Source organism: Lepisma saccharinum, chromosome 24, assembly GCF_977018435.1.
Source record: "Lepisma saccharinum chromosome 24, izLepSacc3.1, whole genome shotgun sequence".
NCBI classification, from domain to species: Eukaryota; Metazoa; Arthropoda; class Insecta; order Zygentoma; family Lepismatidae; genus Lepisma; species Lepisma saccharinum.
In genome coordinates, this window is record NC_139252.1 from 53,677,651 (window position 1) to 53,701,012 (window position 23,362).

At 39.0% G+C, this 23,362-nt stretch overlaps 2 protein-coding genes across 2 annotated transcripts in view; both read left to right on the forward strand.

Moving 5' to 3' along the window:
* LOC145978096 (uncharacterized) overlaps positions 1-2,518 on the forward strand; it is a 132,129-nt gene extending 129,611 nt beyond the window's left edge. The window contains exons 13-14 of the mRNA XM_083110537.1: positions 235-287; positions 2,435-2,518. Of these exons, the coding sequence (XP_082966663.1) occupies positions 235-287; positions 2,435-2,518 (137 nt within the window). The remainder of the gene's footprint in view (positions 1-234; positions 288-2,434) is intronic.
* Positions 2,519-2,539: 21 nt separating this feature from the next.
* Positions 2,540-23,362, forward strand: part of LOC145978097 (PAX-interacting protein 1-like) — a 28,255-nt gene continuing 7,432 nt past the window's right edge. Inside the window, exons 1-5 of the mRNA XM_083110538.1 lie at positions 2,540-2,671; positions 4,809-4,902; positions 13,097-13,281; positions 16,844-16,953; positions 18,454-18,603. Coding sequence (XP_082966664.1) covers positions 2,540-2,671; positions 4,809-4,902; positions 13,097-13,281; positions 16,844-16,953; positions 18,454-18,603 — 671 coding nt within the window. The remainder of the gene's footprint in view (positions 2,672-4,808; positions 4,903-13,096; positions 13,282-16,843; positions 16,954-18,453; positions 18,604-23,362) is intronic.

Here is a 23,362-nt window from a genome sequence, read left to right on the forward strand (position 1 = left end):
TTGATAAAGTTCTGACCAGTTTTCCTTCTGCAGCAAGTATTTTAGATAAGTTATGTTTTGTTCATTTATTTGTCTGTATTTTGTTTGGTAACTTTTATTATATTCTAAGCTGTTTCCACTTATTTTGACTATTATAACACCATTAAACTCAAAAGTTTTTGTCGTTATTACACTTGTGCATGTGCTCCGTTTGTTACATAGAGAATATAAAAATGAAAATCTACTTCTTGCCAGGTTCTGTGAACATGCCAACATCCATGGTCGCCATCACTTGTCATTTGAGCCAGGTACGTATCAGTGTGTAGCAATACTATTGAATAGAATGACACAAACAGGAACTTCTGTGGCAACATTGTAAAAGTGCATTGTGGAACTGAAATGTATTTAGTGAAATTTGTTCTGACAAAAATTTTGTACGCTGTTTTTCAAATTTTATGTACATTACTTAAAATCCCTGTAATTTTCAGATTCTGTATAGTTAAAATCTGCCTAAGAAAGTTATGTTTGTACTGATTGCCTTGATTTACCAGAGCTATAGCGAGCTGCCAATTATGTTTTAGGTTACACAAAGGTGTAAATCTGACGTAATAGTAAATCAAACTAAGGAAAATTGCAGTGAACGTAACAATATTGTCAGTATTTTCCCACTACATTCTTCGGTTAAGGAGGTTCTGACTTCATTTAATACCCCACCCTAGTTGATCTTTCCTGGAAGATACTGACTTCCTGTACAATGAGAAATTCGAAAGTTCTGTTCTACATATTTTTGTCTTTACTGGGAATATTTCTGCATTTTTCTGACATATTTTTGAGTTATGACATTTTTTTTTTTTCATTTTTATGACATAATGACATACATATTTTACAATTATATAGGACATAAAGTCCTGGGCCCTAGTTATAACTGTATTTTATCAATATTTCTATAATTACTACAAATATAACTATAAACAGTCCATAATTTATGCAAAAAATTCAGACCTTTTATCTCTGTACTTTTTTTATGAATACAAATGGTTTGCTTTATTTTACTTCGACTTTTCTGCCACTTTTAGCTAATTGCGAAGATGAGGATGAATGCTATGATGAAATTGATGAAGGGACACTCACAAAGAACACCCATGCTCAGGCTGGGATTCAAACCCGGGACCTCTGTCATCGTAGCGTGCTGTGATGACCACTACTACGAAGGCTGGATTCAGGAGCAAGAGAACAAGCATGTTTTGCCTGTATGAAAAATCAGTTTTTCTTGTATGTACCCATTGATTGCATTGTAGAATTATTTTCCTGTAGTTTACGGTTATTACAATAATTAATTAGAATTAAATAATTAAAATGGTAACATAGATCCAGTATGGAGTTTTCTTTTTCAAAAATGGAGTAAGCCACCATCTTTAAAATTTAATGTAACAGAAAACATCAAGAGACTTTGTGAAATCAATGATGACTTTGAATTACCTGATGATATTTAGGATTCATAATTTTAAATAAAAAATGCTTCTTTTCACAGTTAAGTTGCTATGTTACAACAATGTAACATTGACAACATCCATTATATAAGGGATTATTTTGTTTAAAACATTACTAACCATGGTTATAACTGTATCTTTAGACAAAATGAAAATAAATGTCTGATGAAGGGAGCGTGTGTTGTCCTGAAACGTCACAACGAAAAACTGTTTTGTTATGCTTGTAATAATCGTAAACTACAGGAAAATAATGAAAAATCAGGATAAAAATTTGCACAGCAACCCGGAAGAGCAATAAAACATAAGTCAGATTCATCCGTGCTCTGTCTGTGCAACTATGTATATACTCTTGGTAAAATTGCTGATAATTTCAAAATATTTTAGTAGTGACTTTTCAGTGTGTACAATTGTAGTTATTTTCTACAGTAAAACTTACCTTGATACCCTTCGTTCTTGCATACGGTCCTCACTGTGCTTGCAGATACATTCATGCCTTGGTTTCAAAGTTCTGCAGCTATCATCAGAGCACTTGTTGTAGGGTTTTATTTGATTATATGCACTATGAAACGCTTGTTGTGGTCACCCATTTCTGCATTTGTTCTTAACAGTTTTATTCCCTCCAAAATGGTGGATTATCATCTGAATGGTTGACCAGAATCTGTTGACAAGTCGTGTGATTTTCCCGTATAATTTAACATGGAATTTAATAATCAGCTTTCACTCACTTTCAGTTGTCTCTTTTGCTTTGTGGTATATAAGTGGTATATAAGATGGCACTTCGGTGTAAAAGTGGTGAATAAAACCCTAAAGTATACTTAGTACACAAAATAAACATCTTCCTTCTAATAATGCATTTATGTAGTTGTCAGAGTATTAAGTTTATATTTTATACATTAATATCACTATTTTCTAACTTTTCATGCAAATTGTAGATTTTTCTAATGAAATGATGTCTTTTCATCCAGCTTACATCGTTCCCAACATACATCTTAAAATCACCTCATGTCTACCCTGCATTCTTGAGTTCTTCCTCAACAATCCTATCCTGACTTATAAACCCCTTTTCAAAAATGTCCAAGTCATCCTCAGTGCATTCCATCCCCCTTCCCTTTGTATTTCATATAACCAGGTCACAAGAGCAGATATGGAGCAGGCAGCATACCAGAGCTTCACGTCTGCTGGTGGAAGTGCTCATTTCAACGGTAAGTTTTATTGTTAATTGGAATCATATGGGTCATGGACACACCTCTAATTAGCATAGACGGTAACTGACATTATAATGGATCAGTTGTAGCTTCAGTGCGTTTCTCTTTCCTCTTCACTTGAGTGATGTTGTCTTTGTCCCACCACCAAGAGACCCGTTGTTATCTCTTTGGTACAGAGGTGTTCAAAGATATGTAGATTTTTCTCTACTAAGCAATGCAATTTAAAACCCTGCACTGCTTGTGCTTCTGTTTGATAAGAGAGTAGGAAGGAAATATGAGCATTCTAGCCGAAGATATCACTGAGGGGTTAATCTTGCAAGGCATAGACTGGATTATTTGTGAAAGTTTTGTGAATGTGTAAGCACTTCTTCTATTCAGCATGACATATTTCATATTTTACCTTTCAGTTAGTTGTGGCAATAGAGGTGATTTTGATTAGAATATGGGCAACACTGACAAGGATCACTAACATCCCTATCAGATCTGAGATTTCAAGCTGTGCTTGGCAACTTTACACAGCGTTTTATTATATACTGCTGGACAAAGAAAACCGGACACTTTAATATTTGACATGTGAATTGCAATTACTTATGAATTACGCTCTCAGTTTGGTAGTTTTCTGTAACTTTCGTTTTTGTTCTAATTTAACTTATTAATGTATGTAGAACATCCTCAAAGTTTGTTTTCTGTTGAATATATTTCCAATAATTTAGTTAGCCTTCGAATCAGAATGTATGCGTTATCACAAAAAATGAAAGTGTCCGGTTTTTTTTGTCCAGCAGTATATATTAATTTGCATGAAAAGGTACACAGTTTCTCCCTTGTCAGTTACTGAACCATGCGTATCGCATTGAGCCTAGATCAACAGTGTCTCCAACCTCAGAATACATCAAACACCTATATGCTTGCCAATTAGAATGTAATTCCTGGAAGTTATGAAAAACACATAATATTCATTATTTTTGCAATACTATTTTGAGTAAGAAGTATAGTGGATCCTCAATTTTATGTCGATGGGGCATAGGTCCGGCCGGACATGTTCTCAGTGGTGAAAAGGAAGTTGTGTTGTGAAGTTGTTGTTGGAAATGGGTCTCTCGACTGAGGAAAAAATATTCATAGTCTAGTATTATTTCCGCTCATACTGGAGTGGTCGTGAAGAGGGACAGAGTTTGAAAAAGCTGGCAGAACAATTCTGAGAGATATTTAACAAGACTGCACAAAGTAACACAGTTATGCTGTCTATTGTTATGAAATTTCGCCATTCTGGCAGTGCACTGTGTCACTGTAGGCATTGTCACCTTTTTCAGAGGTCTGCCACAACCTTTGTTCCAGGATATGTTTGAGAATCTGCATGAACAATATGTACACTGTCTACAGCGAGATGGTGCACAGTTAGAACACTTACATTACGTATACCATGGTAAATATACTTGCTAATAGTGTGTATGTTAGTTTATTTCTCCTGAAATAAACTCAGATGACAATAAGGTAATGCTCGTATTTTTATTTCAGTAGTGTATATTTTGGCGCATGCTGTATTGAATATCATCTTGTACCTACGTTTTACCTTTTGTATGAGGGCATTTTGAAAAGTATTGCCTCCTATAACTGTGGCAACTGTTGCAACATCTAGCGGTGTTCGCCAATTCTTCAACATAACAATGTTCGCCCACATGCGAGTCATCAAACACAGGATGCATTGCAGCATCTCAAAATCCATGAGATTTTACCTCACCTGCCATACAGCCCAGATCTTGCACCTTTTGACTTTTTCCTTTTTCTGAGGCTAAAAGAGCACCTCAAGGGACATCATTACACCAGTGATGTGGAGATGGAAGTAGATGTGCGTCGCTGGTGCAGGGAGAAGATGCCTGATTTCTTCACCGATGGGATGCAACAACTTGTCTGACGTTGGCATTTGTGTGTGTACAATGATGGTGACTACATGGAAAAGTAGTGACACCCTGGTAGAGGACATTGCAAGCTTTAAGAAGACATGTAGTTCATGTAAGTATGTTGCATATTATTGATGTTATTGCATAGGAGGCAAAACTTTTCTAAATGTCCTCATATATGTATTTATATTTAAGAAGCTTCACAGTATCATGCTCAGCAACAGTTGTCCTCTCCACAGGGTTCTGAAACGCCATCTTCCTCAAAGACTGCTGAGAAAATTACAACAAGTCAAGCTAAAGAAATATACTATGGCCACGAAATAGAGCTGATATGTAAGTAGGCCTATTGAGATTTTTTGTCCTTCAGTAGCTCAGTTGTTAGGATATGTAACTACCATGAGAGAGACCCAAGGTCGATCTGCAGCAGGAAAAAAAATGGGATTTTTTCCACGTGTTCCAGTGGCTCCAGCACCAACCTAGCATCATTAAAGTGTGTACCTGGAGGAAACTTTGTTGGGGGGGGGGGGTTTAAAGCAGCCAGTGGCATAGTGCTATTCACACCACACCACTATACATGGCATTGTGCAAAGCACAGGGGAACACTTTACTTTTTTTACTGTGGTAGGGTTCTGCTTTATTAACCCATAACTGGCATGCCGATGTCCCTGGGACCGGCAGCCTAGAACAACACTCTTGATCCCTTGAAGCCATAACATGTACTTTCCTATCCTGCAATAGACACCTGAGAGTCCCATGGACCACACAACACCATTTGCGTAAGTCTTTCGACATGGAACCTGGTGCAAGAATCAGAGTTGACGATCCGTTTTTTAGTGAAAATATTCTTAACGCACTTGAATAAGTTGCAAGCAAAAAAAAAGGTAAAGTGTTCCCCTGTGCTTAGCACCACGCCATGAAGGCGTATAGGGGGTGTGGGGGTAACGCCCCACACTTTCTTGATCCGGTCGTGAGTGGGGGTGATGTGATCAGCATCACGCCCCTGACCGCCTTTACCCCCCAGGGTTTCCCCCAGGTAGAGCTCGCGCACATTCGGAAGTTCTCTGGCGTTTCTAATGCGCAGCGTCGTTTCGAGTCTAACACTCTGCACGGAGGTTCCCGGGAGAGGGGAAGTGAGTGGGCGCGATTGTCACAGCCAATCAGCACCAAGTGCCTCGGCACATGCGCGTACGATCATCAGCTGTTCTGCTAGAATGCTTGTAACAGCGAGAGTTGGAGAGGGATAAAGTAGAATACTAGTAATACAGCAGTGCATTTAAAGATAACAAATCATTTGTAATCCAGTATGAGACGTATGCGAAAATGAATATCCTAACGAGAATAAGTAATTAGTAAAAGGTGGAAACTTACGTGGTGGAACTGGAACAGATGTGTGATGGCGACATTGCGGCTCTTTAATCCAATCTTTCGAACTATCACTGCATATTTCACTGTCACTACTGCTGCTGTTGCTGTTAACCCTGATAGTGAGGCGCTCTATTTCAGGCTCCAACAAACCTTCAGTTTTGATATAATATTGTTCAACATCTTGCACATGACGGCAGACATCACTCCATTCTTTCGCCCCAATCTCCGAAAATCTTCTTTTACAAAGCTCCCACACATCAATTAATTTGAAAGTGACATTGTGTTGTCCAACCCATTGTTTTACGTTGCCCCATATCTTCTCAATGCTGTTCAAATCTGGATGATAAGGTGGTAAACGTAGGACCGTGTGACCATATTCAGCTAGAATTTGATCTAAAACGAACTTTTTGGCTTTGCCCTTATGCAACTTTATGAGTTCATAGAGTTCAGTTTTATACATACCATCACCGAAGGGAATATTGTTTTGTAACAACCAGTTTTGCATGTCTTGCTTCCTACTATTTGAGGTTGGGCATTTCTCGTACTGAACATTGTGGTAAGAAGCATTATCTATTACTAAAACAGAGGTAGGTGGCAAATTGGGTAGGAGCATTTCTTTAACCCAGCGAATGTAATTCTCAGAATTCATTTCTCTGTGGTAATCTCCAGTTGCTTGATTCGATTTGAAAATCAACAACGCATTGGGAATGAAACCTTTTTCACTGCCGGCATGTACGATAATGAGACGCTGTCCCTTTGAAATAGGCACTTTCATACCTTTTACACTATCATCGCACCATGCTTTGGGATTTGCGTGCGAACTATGTATGTACGTTTCATCACTGTATATTATCGGTCGCCCTTCCCGACGAAATCTGGTAATGGCTCTCAAGTAAGCTATACGTGTATTGCGTATGTCACTTCTTTCAATGAGCAGCCGTCTGTTGCTTTGAACCTTTTTCCAGCGAAACCCCAGTTTTCGAAATATTTTTCTTAAGCTAGATGATTGACCTTCATATCCAATATCTTGGCGCAATTTCAGCAACACGGATTTCAAGGTAGGAATTCTCTTTTCCTGAATATAAAATTCATTAATTGTTCTTCGCACTACACAGAGATCAAATTCGTCCAAATTTGTGCACCGTCGCGGTCGGTTCTGATTTCTGCGCGGTGTATCATATCTGGTTGATGTGCCTTCTTCCACCTTTTCCATTTCTTTTTTTACAGATTTTATAATTTTCAAAGACACACCGGTAGCAGCAGAAACACGTTCATATACTTTCTTTAGTGGAATGGTACATCCATTTTCATCGGCTTCCCTTTACATGAATTGCAGCACGTTTGCCACAACTTCCCGTGTTTGCCCACGAATCGTCCTGCGGAAAACCTTAGAATGAACGGGAGGCATGTTTCCCTTGAAACGAACGAACAAACGAATGTGAAATTAACAGCACCCGCGAGAAGATAAACAACCAATTTCCAACTTGTTTCTGCCTGGCCGCCCACGACAACAATATTCTGACTCATGCTTTTTTCCTCTCCCCTCCCCTACCTCGCGCCAAGTTGAACCTTTGCTGAGGCTCGTTGACCAGCTTTCATCCATACGCCAGAGAACTTCCGAAAGTGCGCGAGCTCTACCCATGTTATTCGACGCTGGGTAGGCGCCGGGGCCGCTTCCACCGTTAGAAAAGTTCCCGGATTTGAACCGGCCGGGGATCGAACCCGGGACCTTTAGCATGGTAGTCAGACGCGTTACCGACTGAGCCACCGTGGCCAGAAGGGAATTATTAGATTTGGAGTCTGATAAATGTGATAATGAAGTACTTACCTCCACTGACTATCGCTACGATCAATAAGCTTTATATGATTTTGTTTTGTTTGGGCAACTACATGTATGCTATCTGATAATTGAACAACTAAATGATTTTTTGTATCTTACAGTCACTTGAAACTGTATTTAGAGAGCAGTTTACAAAAAACGGACAGATTTTTGTAGCATTAAATTGAGTAATAACAGAAATAGTGTTCAGTACTGTAATATAATTAAAATTTAAAAAATGATGTTAGAGTTGCTCGCTAGATGGCAGGGAGGTCTCCCACGTGAAATACGTGTCATATGCATGATGCAATAGGACTGACTGAACTCTAGTGTCTTCGTGTGTGTGTGTGAGCGAGCGTGACGCGACCACAAGTGGTGGTACTTCGTCGTTGTATAACCTGTGTCTTTGTGTATAATATCCGTTATTATATGTTTGTGTTCATGATGTATGAGAGACTTTATTCTTTCACCCAACACGAGATCAACACACTCCTGGACTAGGGAAAGTTATGCCAAGTGTCTTAATGGTGTAACGCCGCTTCAAATAGTGGACAAACGTTTGTCATAATTTCATAAAGAAGCTCCAAAATACTACTGTAGATACCTTATAGAAATAGTGTATTCAAGTTGGTGGTCCCAGGGACCATGCCATGCCCTTTGTGTTACAATCTGGCACCATGCCAGTTATGGGTTAATTCCAATCATATGTATTTGGGCAAGGGGAGATTTCAAACTGAAGCAACAAGTGAAAAATCGCTATGATATTCCAAAATCTGAAAAATTATAATTTCTGTCAATGAAACTGACCTTGAAGGACTATGGGTGCGAGTCTCGTGCCCAAAAACAAATAAAAGTGTTATCGTAGGTTGCAGATATAGACCTGCGGATCGATTGGAAAAGCGTGCGAAATCTTGCAAAGGATGATCAGTAGCTTACCAATAAGTCATCTATCAATATTCCTTGGAGATATGAACGTAAATTTGCTGAAATATGACAAAGACTCAGATACATTATTGGAAACGTTATCAATCCTAGGTCACAAACAACTCGTTACTCTGCCTACAAGAATTACGTGGACATCCGAATTGTTAATTGACCACATTTACTCCTTGAACCCTCACTTGCACACAGTTACATGAACTGTCTATGAGGACATGACTGACCATTTTCTCGTTTACACCATACTCAAAATTAATATAACGCGCACGCCAAGGAAGCTAATTACTACCTGTAAAATTCATAAAATATGCAAACCTAATTTTTTCACCTTCGCGTCCTGTCTTCCGTTCTACGCAAGTACATTTCCCGACTTAACCATGGACGACAAGGTCAGTCATCTGCAGTCTCTCATTTCGACTGCACTCGATGAATTTGCTCCCTTGAAAACTCTCAGGGTGAGAGAAAGCAGGAAGCCCTGGATTGCCATTTGAATTATTAAATTAATATCACAGAAGAACCGCTTGTTGAAGAAAGCGGTAGATCCTTCCTGTGACTATACGTGGGAGCAATACAAATCTTTTAGAAACCATTGCACAACAATTACTAGGCAGGCAAAAGTAAATTACTACAGAGATATGGTGAACCAGACCACTAGCAATAACAACTGCAAATGGAAGGTTATCAAAGAGATCACGGGTAGAGAATCAAAAACTACAATTAATCATTTACTAGTCGACAATGTCATCCTAACAAGCCCATCTGACATAGTTCATTATCTAAATATTCACTTTTCTATTATCTGCAAAGCAGTGGCGCATGTTAATCCTCGCAATTCGAACATAAATATTCTGAGAAGACCTCAATTCAATTGCTGTCCAACAAATTGAAGAGTTCACATTAAAATCTGTTACGGTCGATGAAGTTTTGGCAATTCTTAATATATGAAATGTAAAAAAGGCAGGAGGTTCTGATGGCATTCACAACAGCATTCTGGTGGTGTTGGCCCCACTTATAGCGGAGCCCACTCGCCGACAATAAACACGTCCTTCAAAAGTGGCCAATTTCCAACGAGCTGGAAGCACTCCATAATAAATCCAATTCACAAATCTGGATCTCCTACCCTAGTGTGTAACTACAGGCCAATTTCCTTAATCCCAACATTAAGCCGAGTTATGGAAAAAGTAATCGAGAAGCAACTGACAACTTTCCTGGAAGTCAACAATCTGATGTCTGATCGACAGTATGGATTCAGGAAGGATGTATCCTTGAAATTATTATTACTTAGTTTAATTAATGAATGGTGCGAGACACTGGACAAAAAAAAAGCAGTTCCCTAGTTGGATTAATTTCTCTGGACGTATGCAAAGCCTTCGATACCGTTGATCACAAGTTGCTAATACAAAAATTAAAGAACAGATTTGGTGTCAAATAGCAAAACAATTCTCTGGATGGAAAGTTTTCTCGCAAATAGAAAAATCTCAACGAAAGTAGGATGTTCATTTTTCACTGAGCAGTCAGTGTTTGCAGGCATTCCACAAGGCTCTATACTTGGCCCACAATTATTCAACCTATTTATTGACGATATCAGACTAATAAATTCAGATTTTTCAATTACTCTGTATGCAGGTGGCTGCCTTCTCGTCCATGTTGGAGAAACGTACCAGGATGTAAAGGAGAAAATGGAAAACTCTTTCCCCAAAGTAATAACTTGGTACAAGATCAACAATCTGAAGCTAAACGTTGCAAAGACGAAGGCCATGGTGCTTCACACCAGTAAGGGAATCCCGGCTAAGATGATAGATATTACCCTTAATGGCACCAGAGTAACTTGGAGCAATCATTTCAAGTATCTTCTAGGAATCATTATCAACCCCCAGCTAAATTTTAACCTCCAAATAAATAACTATATTCATAAAATCTTATCACCATGTTAACATATTTCGAAAAATTCGTAAATATCTCAATAGAAATCTAGAACTCATCTGAAGAAACTTGAAACAATCCAAAACAATTACTTAAGAACCATACACATGCACCCCCAATAAAATAATTCTCAACAATTGTGCAAGATTTACAACATACCCACAGTCACTTCGAGAATACATTACATCTACCTGAATAAGGTATTCCATAGTATACATAACAAATCATTCCATTGCATTATAGGCTTAAGCTTTGCTCTGAGTTCAGTACCTGAAACAACAGATCGTCCTTACATAGAGACCTATGGTCAGAAGTCTTTCTCGTACCTAGCAGCGGTAACCTGGAATTCACTCCCGACGAAGGTCAAACTCAGTACCAGCAAAGCGCAGATCTGTTGTCTTCCACGTTCACATGTATAAACTCCAGTAATATTATTTTCAGTGCTTAACCCCCTCCCCACCCCACCATTCCCACCACACACATATATTTTAAAATTTTCATCCCTGTACTTCAAACAGTAATCCCATACACACTCATATCCAAACCCATACAGCTTTACACTTTCCTTTCTTCTAAATGTGGATAACTCTCAAACTTTCTTTATTTCATTGCTACTATAGAACACTTTATATACTAATGTTAAATTCATCACATTTGCCTTAGATGTAGCATTTGTATATTTTTTTTACTACATAGGGGATCAAGTCATTATTTGTATTAATATTGTTCAAAATGAAATATTGTATGGCTTAATTGTAACCCTATGAGATAATAAATAATAAAAATAGTTTTTAAATTTTTAAATTGAAAATGTCACATTCTGGTATACATCAGTATACCAGTTTAGCACTAAAATTGGTCAAACATTTTCAATGGAACCACAATTTTATGTTTCCAGATTGTACAAGGGTCGTTCAAGATTGACCAGGACTTATATTTCTGCAGAGGAAATAGGTAGCAGAAGAAATACCAAACTATGTCAGTTTTTCAAAGTATTCTCCGTGCGCGCCGAGGCACCGTTGCCATCGTTCTGGCAGCTCCCGAATTCCTTTGGCGTAGAAAGAACTTGGTTGTTGTCGTAGCCACTGGAGGACATCGCTCCGCAGTGCTTTGTCTGTCGTGAATTTCTTCCCTCCCAGATGGTCTTTAAGGGGTGCAAACAAATGATAATCACTGGGGGCTAAATCCGGACTGTAGGGGGGATGGGGCAGAACTTCCCAGCGCATGTCGGCCAGAGTTGTTGTTGTCACATTGGCCGTGTGAGGGCGGGCATTGTCATGGAGAAGAATGACATTTCCAGACAACATCCCTGGTCTTTTCTTGCAAATGGACTTTCGTACAGCACCACTCAACAATGTGGAGTAATACTGGGCGTTAATCGTGCTCCCTTTGTCCAGAAAATCCACATGAATAACGCCCTTCATGTCCCAGAAGACACTTGCCATGATCTTTCCAGCAGACGGCTGCGTTTTGCTTTTCTTGGGGGGCAGGGAACCTTTATGCCGCCACTCCATGCTGCGTCTTTTGGTCTCTGGGGTTGAATTGTGCAACCATGTTTCATCACACGTGATGATGGATTGCAACAATTCATCACCTTCTGCTCGAAACCGATTCAGAAGCTGTTCACAGACCGTCCTGCGTGTCCACTTCTGATCGAATGTCAGCTGGCGGGGAACCCACCTTGCACAGATTTTGCGGAAGCGTAAGTGGTCGTGAATGATTGTCTCAACACTCCCGACACTGATATTCACCTCGGCAGCAATATCCCGCACTGTTACTCGCCGGTTCTCAAGAATCATTTGCTCAACACGTGCGATATTCACTGGTGTGACTGCAGTCGGGCGAATGTGTCCATGCGCTTCATTTGTCACCAGCTCCCGTCCTTCGCGAAACTGCTCACACCATTCGTACACTCTTGTCCGCGACATCGTTTGTTCACCATACTGTGCTTGCAATCGTCTGAAAATCTCAGCTGGTTTCACTTTCTCCTTCATGAGAAATTTGATTACACACCGCTGCTCCACAGCCACAGACACACTGCTTGCCGCCATGTTCGCTGCAACTGCTGCGCATGCGCGAAATACGTCATACCGGGCGCTAGTTACTCGCGAAGGAATACATTACGTCACCCGCACGTTTCATCATGATCCGGCTATTCATCGATTTTTTACGTACGAAAATCCCGGTCAACCTTGAACGACCCTTGTACATTTTTCTGCATTATGTATTTAATCTAGAAGTCCCAAGAGAACTTGGAAGTTGGTAAAGTAAAATATCTTAAAAAATGACCCATAGAATGACATAAATTTATTTTAAAAAGGCGTAAAATTTTTCTGAGATATTTTATGTTACCAACTTTCAAGCCCAGAAAATTTTATGTTGGTATTGGTATGCAAATAGGATACGGAACAATTCCTGTGTGTGATTACATAAGAGTGTAAAATAGACTTTGTATAAACATAATTATGTTTTCTTTTACAGTGCCACCGAAACTAACGCTATTGGGGTGTACCTTTATTGTTTCACCAAAGTCAGAAATTTCTACTAAACATGTTGATTCTCTGTTGAGGGATATTAGAGACAGTGGAGGAAAGGTAGTGACCTCAAACATAGGCAAAGTAACCCACATAATTTGTAATCGACAAACTGATCGTTATGTAACAGAGGTATTGTACTTTAAGCTTTTCTTTTTATTATTTATGTATTATTATACTGTAATCTGAGGTTAAGCAAAAACTTAGATGTGTTTTTTATATCTTGAAATTTAAAATTCATTCGAAACTTTGGCTGAGCAGATACAACTTTGACCCGATACTGATACAGTGCTGGCCTCCCTGATGGCGCAGTGGTGGTGTCATCACCTTGTAATCAAACAGCGGCGTGCGGTGACATTTAGACTAGGGTACGCAACATGGGCCAACCGAAATGGATTATGGGAGCCAGACCACCCCTCCCGTGCCATCATGTTATTCAGAAAATAACTTCCTTCTACAATTTTTTAATGGGAAATTTCTCACCCTTGTATCAATATCCAAATGTAACGAGGTAAAATATATGTATGATATTTTATATTCGCAAATATATTCTGATAGTAGCTACGTAGAGTCCAACAATTCAACTTCGATTATTTCCTTCATGCAGTGCGATGAACATTGAACGGGAAGGAAATGGCAGAATCATTTTCCGTCCTTTCAAATTTCATGTGATAAATTTGATAAATCTCAGTATCCTCTACTATTTCACAACACCTTTCGCAGAGGAAACCAACAAATAAGGCCAACAATAAAGTCAATCACTCTGTAGAGATATTTTTATTTCTCAAAATGCCTAATATACTGCTTACCATCCTTCACAACTCCTGCCTGAAACAATTCTTCCAAATCAGGAACAGACTTTCCATTTCGGATTGTTTACACTTTTTTCGTAAATGCCGAAAATCCCTTCTCCAGGATGTCATCAATAACTTCCGGTTCCCCTATTTTGTCATTTCACTGCACCGACAAACAATAGAGATCCTGTACTGTAATGTAAATAATATGAACAAAACACTCGCTGCTAATTTCACACGACAGAAGAAAGCAAAAGTCAACCTCCCACGGTATGGTGTGTCCAGTCCGCTATGCCTGAAAACCCCACGTTCTTGTGGACGAATGAATCGGAGTTGCCAGTCGACAAAGTATTTTGTAGAAGGGAGATAATTAAGTACAAGTAGAAAATACATCAGCATACATCCCAGAACACTTCAAAAGCTTAAATAAATTATGATAGGCACAATATAACATCCAATTACATCACTTTGCAATGTCTGGCGGGAGGGAGGGGGCCTCATTCGAATCCTATTGTAAGTATTGTGTTTTATTATGTTTTTCTTTTTATCATTCATTCATATCATCGGGTCAACAATCGACACCCATGCTATGGAACTCAAATAAAATGTTGATCCCAAAAGGAGATAAACAGATACTCTCGTACTCCGAGAATTGTGCGAAACTTGCAAATTGTTCACATATTTCCCCTCGACACAGTGACGACGTCAAAAGGGGGTTCACGCAAGACCCAATCCTCAGTCGGCCAGTCCATTCTGGTCCTCACCTCCCTATATGAAAAAAAAACAAACTTGCTAGTGTAACTTTAACCTCATATCAATATTTTATATGTGATAGTTTACGCATATATTAAATATGATCTTCCACCACTACATTTCTTGCCCTCCTCTCTGATTCCTGTATCACTTTTTATAATGTATTTTTATTGCAACCCAACACAGTGATCTATCTACGCATGGCTGCTAAATGCTAGTAAGCTAAGCATTTCAGAAAAAAATATATTGACTACTGTCAACACTGCATACGCTGTCAAAATCTTGGGTACCCTCGATGCTTAGAACCGGGAGAGAAGTGGTAAGTGCGGGCAGACCCAAACACGTGATCGGGGCTGATCTGAGCCAATGGGGTTACCTTCCGAATTTCTAGGGTACCAAGCAGAAGAAACAGCGTCTTTCTGTGGAAATCGGCAAAACGTGGATCGGGTGGGTGCCGAAGTCACAATCGGGATCATTCGGGACTGCCTTCAGGAAGGCCAGGCTAGGCTACACGAGACAGGCAGCAGCGTGTTCGTGCGGAAATCGGAATTTCTTACAGTGGTACTGCTTTCAGAGCGATAATTGTTGAATTTTCATGTTTGGGGAAGACTAAAAATTGTTTATTTTTTCTTACTGTGTTGTGGGTATGCAATGCGCACCTTGCGTATCCCGAATAAACACCGCTGTAATCAAGGGGTCCCAGGTTTGATACCCGGTGGAGGCACATAGTGGTTCGGATCCCACTTTAAACTGTAGGTCCAGTACCGATTAGCCTTACTGTGCATAAAATGGACTTAAAACACCAAATCAGTCAATCAATCAATCAATGAGACCAGTGCTGATGCTCTTACAGATTCCCACCAATACCAATATTTCAAAATTGTAAGAATTGAAAGTAGTTCTGAATAATAATAAATATTGATACACAAATGTGTATACCATAGCAATCTAACAAATTTTCACTTTAAAATGTTCATAATTTTTCTGAAGATGAAGATCATTTTCACTAAAATCGAAGTCTTTCCACAAAGTTCTTGCAAATATAATGGCAGGAAAACATAATGATTTTTAAAATGATGTAAAACTTGGTGTTTTAAGTCCACTTTATGCACAGTAAGGCTAATCGGGACTGGACCTACAGTTTAAAGTGGGATCCGAACCACTTGTGCCTCCAACGGGTATCGAACCCGGGACCCCTTGATTACAAGGCAATGACGCTACCACTGCGCCATGGGGGAGGCCCTGATGTAAAACTGTAAATAAAAATGGTTTGTCTTTATTTATGTGCTAACAATACATCCACATACAGGGTGACAATTAATGAACTATATGAAATAAAACCGTCATAATTTCTGAACGGTTCGCATGATGACATCCAAACTGCGTGGCTGGCCACAGGGCGTGATGGAAATTCGTATGTGCATGCGACTTGATTCGCAAGTTTGAGAGAACAGGTAGTGCTTGTGATGACAGTCAGGAGGTCATCGACAGCATCAATGTTAAGACACTTCAGCGGGTCATGCAGAATTTTGCTGTTCGTCTACGCCACGTCATTGCCAGAGATGGCAGACATATCGAACATGTCATAACCTAAATCTGAATGTCTGTAGTGCCGTTTACATGTGCAATGCAGTTTGTGTACTACGTGGTTTGTCACTAATTTCCGTTTTATTTCATATAGTTCATTAATTGTCATTGGTTGGTTCACACAAGTTGTGACATGTCGGTAGGCTCTGTTTGTGAGCACTCTCTTTCTACCACTGTTTGCATGCAGGTTTCCTGTGGACATCAGTTGCTTCCACTGCCGGTAAACACATTTCACTGTACTGTGTGACACACCAGCAAATTCCACTGCTTCCTATACACTGTGTGCTTTTGAAGGCCCAAATGCAATGACCCCTTTTTGCCATTCACTAACATCTTTCTTCCAACCCATCCTGCATGCAGGAAACACACGGTTGCCAGGAACTATGACTCACAGATACTGTGGACCATGTACCTCATAATTCACTTATCGGCTGCAGCAGTGCGAAAATTACCATGGTTATAATAATAGTCCATGTTTCCTTGGTCCAGTGCATATATGCACTCTCTATCTCTAGTTAGTATGTATTTTAATGGTTGTTGTTATTATTATTTTCAAACAGGCCATTGCCTTGGGGAGAAGGTGTGTGACCATGTTTTGGGTGAAGGATGTCATAGAGGGAAAAATGCTCAAACCACCATGGGAAGCTTTACATTTGCCATTAGGCTTTACGTAAGTATGCATGGGTACCCAGAAGAAAACGGACCTATGTTGAAAAAACTTAAAATTAGGGCTTAACTGAAAGCCAGTGGTAGACATTGAGGGTGAAAAATTGTCAGTAAAGTTAGTAAAAGTCATTTTTTTATCTTAGTGCGTAATTTGTCACTATTTTTTAAAAATGGTCAGTAAAGTCAGAATTTTTATGTTTGACACGAGTTGTTGTGAAAATAGATGGTCTGGCATGGTGTCTTTCTTTCCTCACTCCAGGAGCGTGTAAGTAGAAACGACCTTTCTATTGAGTGATTCGATTTAGAATGAAAAAAAAAGCCTCGCAATGTGTTTGTGCTGGAAGAATATATGCTGTTCCAACTGCCATAGACGTTTCACAGGAACGCAATTTTGCTAGACCCATTACCACGTCATTCTCTCTCCATTCTCGTATAACCGACAATAGATGGCTCTGGAGATTGGGTGGCGGAATGCAGCTGCCTGTTGGAACTGTCCATTCTTCCCTGAATTTATTACCTTTGTTTTTCACACAGCGAGAGATCAAATCGTGCATTCTGGTTGGGTACATTGGGAAAGGAGGGGAAAAGGGGGCTCTACCATATTTTATTTTGAAAATTTTTATTTTTAAAAAATTCCATTTACTGTTAAATGAGAGGGATAACCACTGACTTATTGTTAATTGCCTGGATGACTGATGCAGGGGGGCGGGAGGGGTACACCTCCCTGGCTGTGATATAAACTCTTCTTGCTTTCGGATTTCTCTTTACCATCGCATGTTCAGTGCCGACTTTGCGATTCTGTTTGCCAAAGTAGATGAGGAAGGAGTTTATATATTCCTCAAGCCTTCTCCCAGCTAGGAAAACACTTTTTCCGAAAGAAAAAATAAGTTCTTTTTGCATCATTTTCAGGAATTACAACAGCACTCTTTTTCACCTCGCTTATTCTAATTGTGTTTTTATTATTTTATTTTTGTTCTTTAATGTTGCTTTCTTCCATTTTCAGCTACTTGTGACGATGAAAAGGGAGAAAAAAAGAACACCCATGCTCATTCCTGATTCAAATCTGTGGCCCTCGCATTCTAATGCATTGCGATAAACACTTAGACACGAATGCATCTTTTTTTAATACTTTTTCACGAATTTTTCACATTTATATTACTTTGTTACTTTGATTGTAGATGCGAACAGTCCAAGTTAATTAATATTTTCGCTGCAATCTTTCAGCTAGTTTTTTTATATATATACTGAGACACACCAAATTCCCTGCATGTGGTTAAAATGTTTGATAGTAAGCAATACTGCCGGCTTGTGCTGCTTTCCGAACCTTACTACAGCTGTACCACCAGACACGTTCGCCTATGAAGCTGGACTTAACTCAAACAGGTGTGTCACTTTTTGTGACCAAAAGTGTACAAGTAATAATTTCTGAAAATTGTAAAATCTATGTATGTAGAATGTTCATCATATTACATAACTAACTAATAACAATTAATTTTCCTTATAGTTGTAATAAGAAACCGCTTTTGGATGTTTCCATTTGTACAAACGGATTCAATGAACTGGAGAAAAGGAAAGTGCAAACAATGCTTGAGAAAACTGGAGCTGTATATAATCCACAGATCTCCAAAAAAACCGCAATCCTCATAACAAAACAGTAAGTGTATTGTGGTCTGTGTAAATCCTTTGTTTGGTATGTTAAAAGTCACATGAGTATTATGGGATTTGGAGGGTCAGGGAAGACATGCTTCCACAGCCCCCAGCCCATTATGTTATTGAGCTCTCAAGATTATACTTCTTACTTATTTTTGTGTGTTCATCATGCACACAAATGCAGCTGAACCAAGATGATAATGTGAATTTGGTGCTGTAATCTCAGGGCTCACAAGCCAGGGGAACGAGAAGCAAGAGGAAAAAAAAACAAATGATTGTACACTGTGCACTTTAGTGTGCAAGGTTGCCACAGTTAAGCTGCATAGTTAGAAGCACATAATTTTGGTAAGTGGTACATGAAATAAAATTTTGGTGTTATGTCACGTTGGTAAATAAACTCTAAATTTTGTGTTTAAGAGTTTATTTCGGATTTTGCAGTTCATTTTGCACCATTTCATGACAAAACAGGGTAGCAAAATGCACCTCACACCTTACAGAAACATGAAAAATGAACATTACAGCATGTTATTTCATATTTCGTGTTTTTGTCAAAAATGAAATATGCATGCCTCTATGTGCAGGGTGGTGCATATTGCATCTACTATTAACAGTTTAAAATCTGTCCAAATCTATACACATAAGCAGGAATCTCCCATACTTATGCAGATGCAAGACCGCAATCAGTCTGCCATAGGAAGTTGGCCAATTTGGACATGAATCATGCCAGTGAAGGTATTCATGCCAATGCTTTATTGACAGGATTTTTGTAAGTATCAGGATCAAAGACTTACTATCATGTTCTTACAAAGTAGTGTATGCACAACATTTCTCTTGCTATAACCCAGGTCAACTGTGGGCCAATATTTTGACAATGGTTCATTTGTATTATTTCACTAATTTGAAATTGTTGAGTTCCTTATCATCATTTTGCATTGACAGAGGCAGGTAATAATCACTATTATTTTTTCAAAGCATACAAACACATCACATCACTTTAAAGACACATTAAACATAAAGTAACCACATATAATAATAATAATAACAACAACAATAAGTAACAAAGAAACAACAAAATCACAATCTGTGCTTTTATAGCTGCACAATCAAGGAACACTAATCTACCCCATTCAAAACAGTACTTTGAAACTACTCATAAATAGGGAGTATATGTAACACATAACTTTACAAAAGCATTTTTTAATTTAGATTTGTTCAAAATTTCGGGACATGGAGTGGGACATCCGGAATTGTGGTCGAGTTGCAATGCCCCGTTCTGCTGGATTTGGATGCTGTTGTATCTGGGCCCAGAAGTTGTAACACATGTCATATATAGCAGATTGAACAAAATCCAGTTCAAGGTCCTCATGGATTTGTGAGATACGAGTATCTCGGCTATGTCAAGATCCCTGGAGTCGTAAAATCTTTGGTAGTTGTCTATGTCGATGTGTAAATAAAACCGCCACACTCTTCAGTGAATTATACTTCATGCACCAGCGAGTAGACCAATCTTCCAACTCTAATAGTTGTTGTCTCATCCTGCTGTAGCATAGTTCATGTAAAGGGCTATTTGTAATGTTGGCAACATCATCTGCATAGGTAGCTAACATGCATTTATGAGTGGCAGGGATAACACTGGTATATAAAAGTATATAGAAGTGGAGATAGAACAGCTTCCTGAGAAACACCAGCACTTATGATCTTAACAGTAGATCGAGCCCTTTAAAATTGCACCTGAAATTGTCTATTTTTTTAAATACTGATCCAATAATTGCACCAAATAAATAGGAACTCCAAATTCCGTTTGTTTCACAAGTAATCCAGAATGCCAAATTCGATCAAAGACTTTGTCAGAGTCGAGAAATACTCCTACAGTATGTCGACTGAGATTAAAGTTTCCTGTAACATACTCCACTACTCAGATCAGTTGCATAGTAATACTGTGCTGTTTACGAAATCTGAATGGGTGATACGGTAGCAAGCCATTTTCATCCACCACGGCTTGTAATCGTCTGAGTAGTATATGTTCAAAGTAGGGCTGAGCCGACACCAATGAATCGGTATTGGCTGATACCGGCGGTATTGGCATCGGTCAGTATCGGTTTATTTTATTTACCGATACCATCCAATACCAAAGATTTTCAGTGGCTAGAAGAGCGGGCAGAGGCAACAGCTCATCTCAACATTTGTCCCTTTTAAAAGTTAGTTCACCCTTCCTTGTGACAGATTGGGAGACCAGCACAGGAAGTTCCATAGATTCTCCTAGAAACACTGGATAAAACCCCACCCTCCTAGGAAGCAGATGGCAAGATCAAATACATGGGTAAGTGAAAGCTGAACACCTAAATGCAACTATGAAGGCATGTAACTGCTTAGTTAAATAAACCATTCATTGCCAATTCTTCCTTGAAGCTCGTGGTGGTAAGATAGGTGGATGTTTTTAACCCCCGCTGCACTAATGCTGGGTCAGGTAGTTGCAGAGTTCTTGGAAAAGCGGGAAATTAGCTTTGTTTTATCTGCGTTCAAGTGCAAAGGGGAATCGGCAATTTATACGTATTCTCTTCACTTCTGTCTTTTGTGTGACTGCTGGTATTGGCCAAGGATGGCTATTTATTTCCGCTGAAAGCCAGCCCCCATGGAAGAGTGGTTAGCGCATCGTGCTATGATGCTAGGGTTCGAATCCTGCCCTGAGCATGGATGTTTGGGAGTGTTGATTCATCGATTTCATCACATCATTACTCATCCCCATCTTCGCAAATTAGCCAAACGTGGAACAAAAAGCGAAGTAAACTGAAGCAAATCAATAAATCAATCAATAATTTCCACCAAGGTCAGATTGGAAACATACGGTTTTGAATGACAGTACTAAGAAGATAAGCTAATCGGGACTGGACCTACATTTTAAAGTGGGACCCGAACCACTATGTGCCTCCGGCCCTCCACTGAGTATCGAACCTGCGATCTATTGATTACAAGGCAAAGGGACACCATCGGAGAGGCCACTCTAAAGATTTATGTACACCACTACTTACAATAATGTACACAAAATATTTATCAGGAACTTTACTTTTCATGAAATGGACTTACCATCATTATTTTTGTTATTCAATAAATAATCAATTTTTTACTTGTTTCACATAAATTTCCTTGCTGTGACTATTGTTTTTACGCAAATTTTAGCAGTCTTAACTACATGTAAGCTAAATGATGAAACACCTTAAACATTATAATTTGAATGAATATGTCAAATCACAATGACAGGTGCGCCCTAAGCCTAAGGGGCCCGTACAAAGTAAAAATTATTGTGTTTCTCATGTGAAACCTTTAAGCAAAAATTTACAAAAGCTTACTTCGATATTTTTGCCCATTTATTCTTTTCTTCTTTCTCTTGACCTTGCACTCCCGACTTAAATATGTTAACAATAAAGCACCTCCTTCAGCTGCCACAAAGCAAGTGTGAGAAAACAGAGAAAGACATTTTTAGGGTGAGTGAAATTATTTAATATAATTTTCGTCAGTGATTTATTATTATTATTTAAATATGATCATTTGCTGATGTATCACTTAATATTTTGTGTAAATTCTAGGGCTGAGCTGATACATACCACTTTGAACTGATACCGATGCCAATACCAATACTCTTGTATAACTCCAAATTTAAAGTAAAGTGTCCGTGTAATTATTATTAATACATTTTATAGGTATGCATTTCTGACGAGGGGCTATGAATAAATTAACCCACCAAACGATGCTCTGTTGCAACGATGCATCTCAACTTTACATTTTTTTAAAGTAACAATCGATCAGATGTTTCAAATATTAAGTGAAACTAAAAGCAAGGCAATCGTGTGGTCGTCGTCTTCTTTCCCCCCCCCCCCCCCCCCCAATGTTGAAAAATGAGATCATGTCTCTTCAACCTCCTCTAAAACTAAGGGATTACTCTTCCCAAACTAACATTAAACCATCCGTGATCACAAGAATAATTGGCGATTTACCAGCCCCAGATACAACATCTAAAACAACAGTAAAGCTGTAATGTGAAACCAGTCTAGTCTCTTTTTTGTTCTTTAACAAAGAGAATAATAATTAGTAAACGAAATGAAAGGGGAGAATGAAAACTTACCAGTCTCTTGCTTTTATATCAGGCGATTGACTGCAGTACAGTGATCTTCCGAAGTGACTTTGCTTTCGATTTACTTTCGGCAAATGATTTCTAAGAAAAATTAAATGCCTAGTTCTTTCGCTTGGCATGGGAGGCAAAAAATATTCCCCTGCTTTGTTCCTTGTGCTGAAACATGCCTGCTGAAATCCAGTCGGGACAAACAAAAGTCTAAAGTTGGAAAGGAAAAGGGGGATTAGCCCAAGTATTTGAATTTCCAGGAAAATGCTATGTACTATGTCTGAGACACGTCCACCACTTTCATGGGTGCTGACCTTTTTGACTGCGGGAGGTTACTATAGAGAGGGATGCCCACAAACACCAAAGAAAGAAAGAAAGTGGAAGGATTACCCAGAGGTGCATTGTTGGCTTTCGGGACTTCATTGGGGTTATTGTTACACAAGACTGCATCTGTACGAACAAAACCTGGTAGACTTGAGGAGAACTAAACAGAAGCAGCGAACTCCTATGGGGGAAATTTCACTTTACGCTTGATTTGGAAGATACTTGACCGTGAGTCTTATCTGCCTACAGATCTTTGTGTCACGCACTTGCTGTTCCCGGAAACTTGAGTACAGGTTCATTTAACAAATGTACAACTATTTTT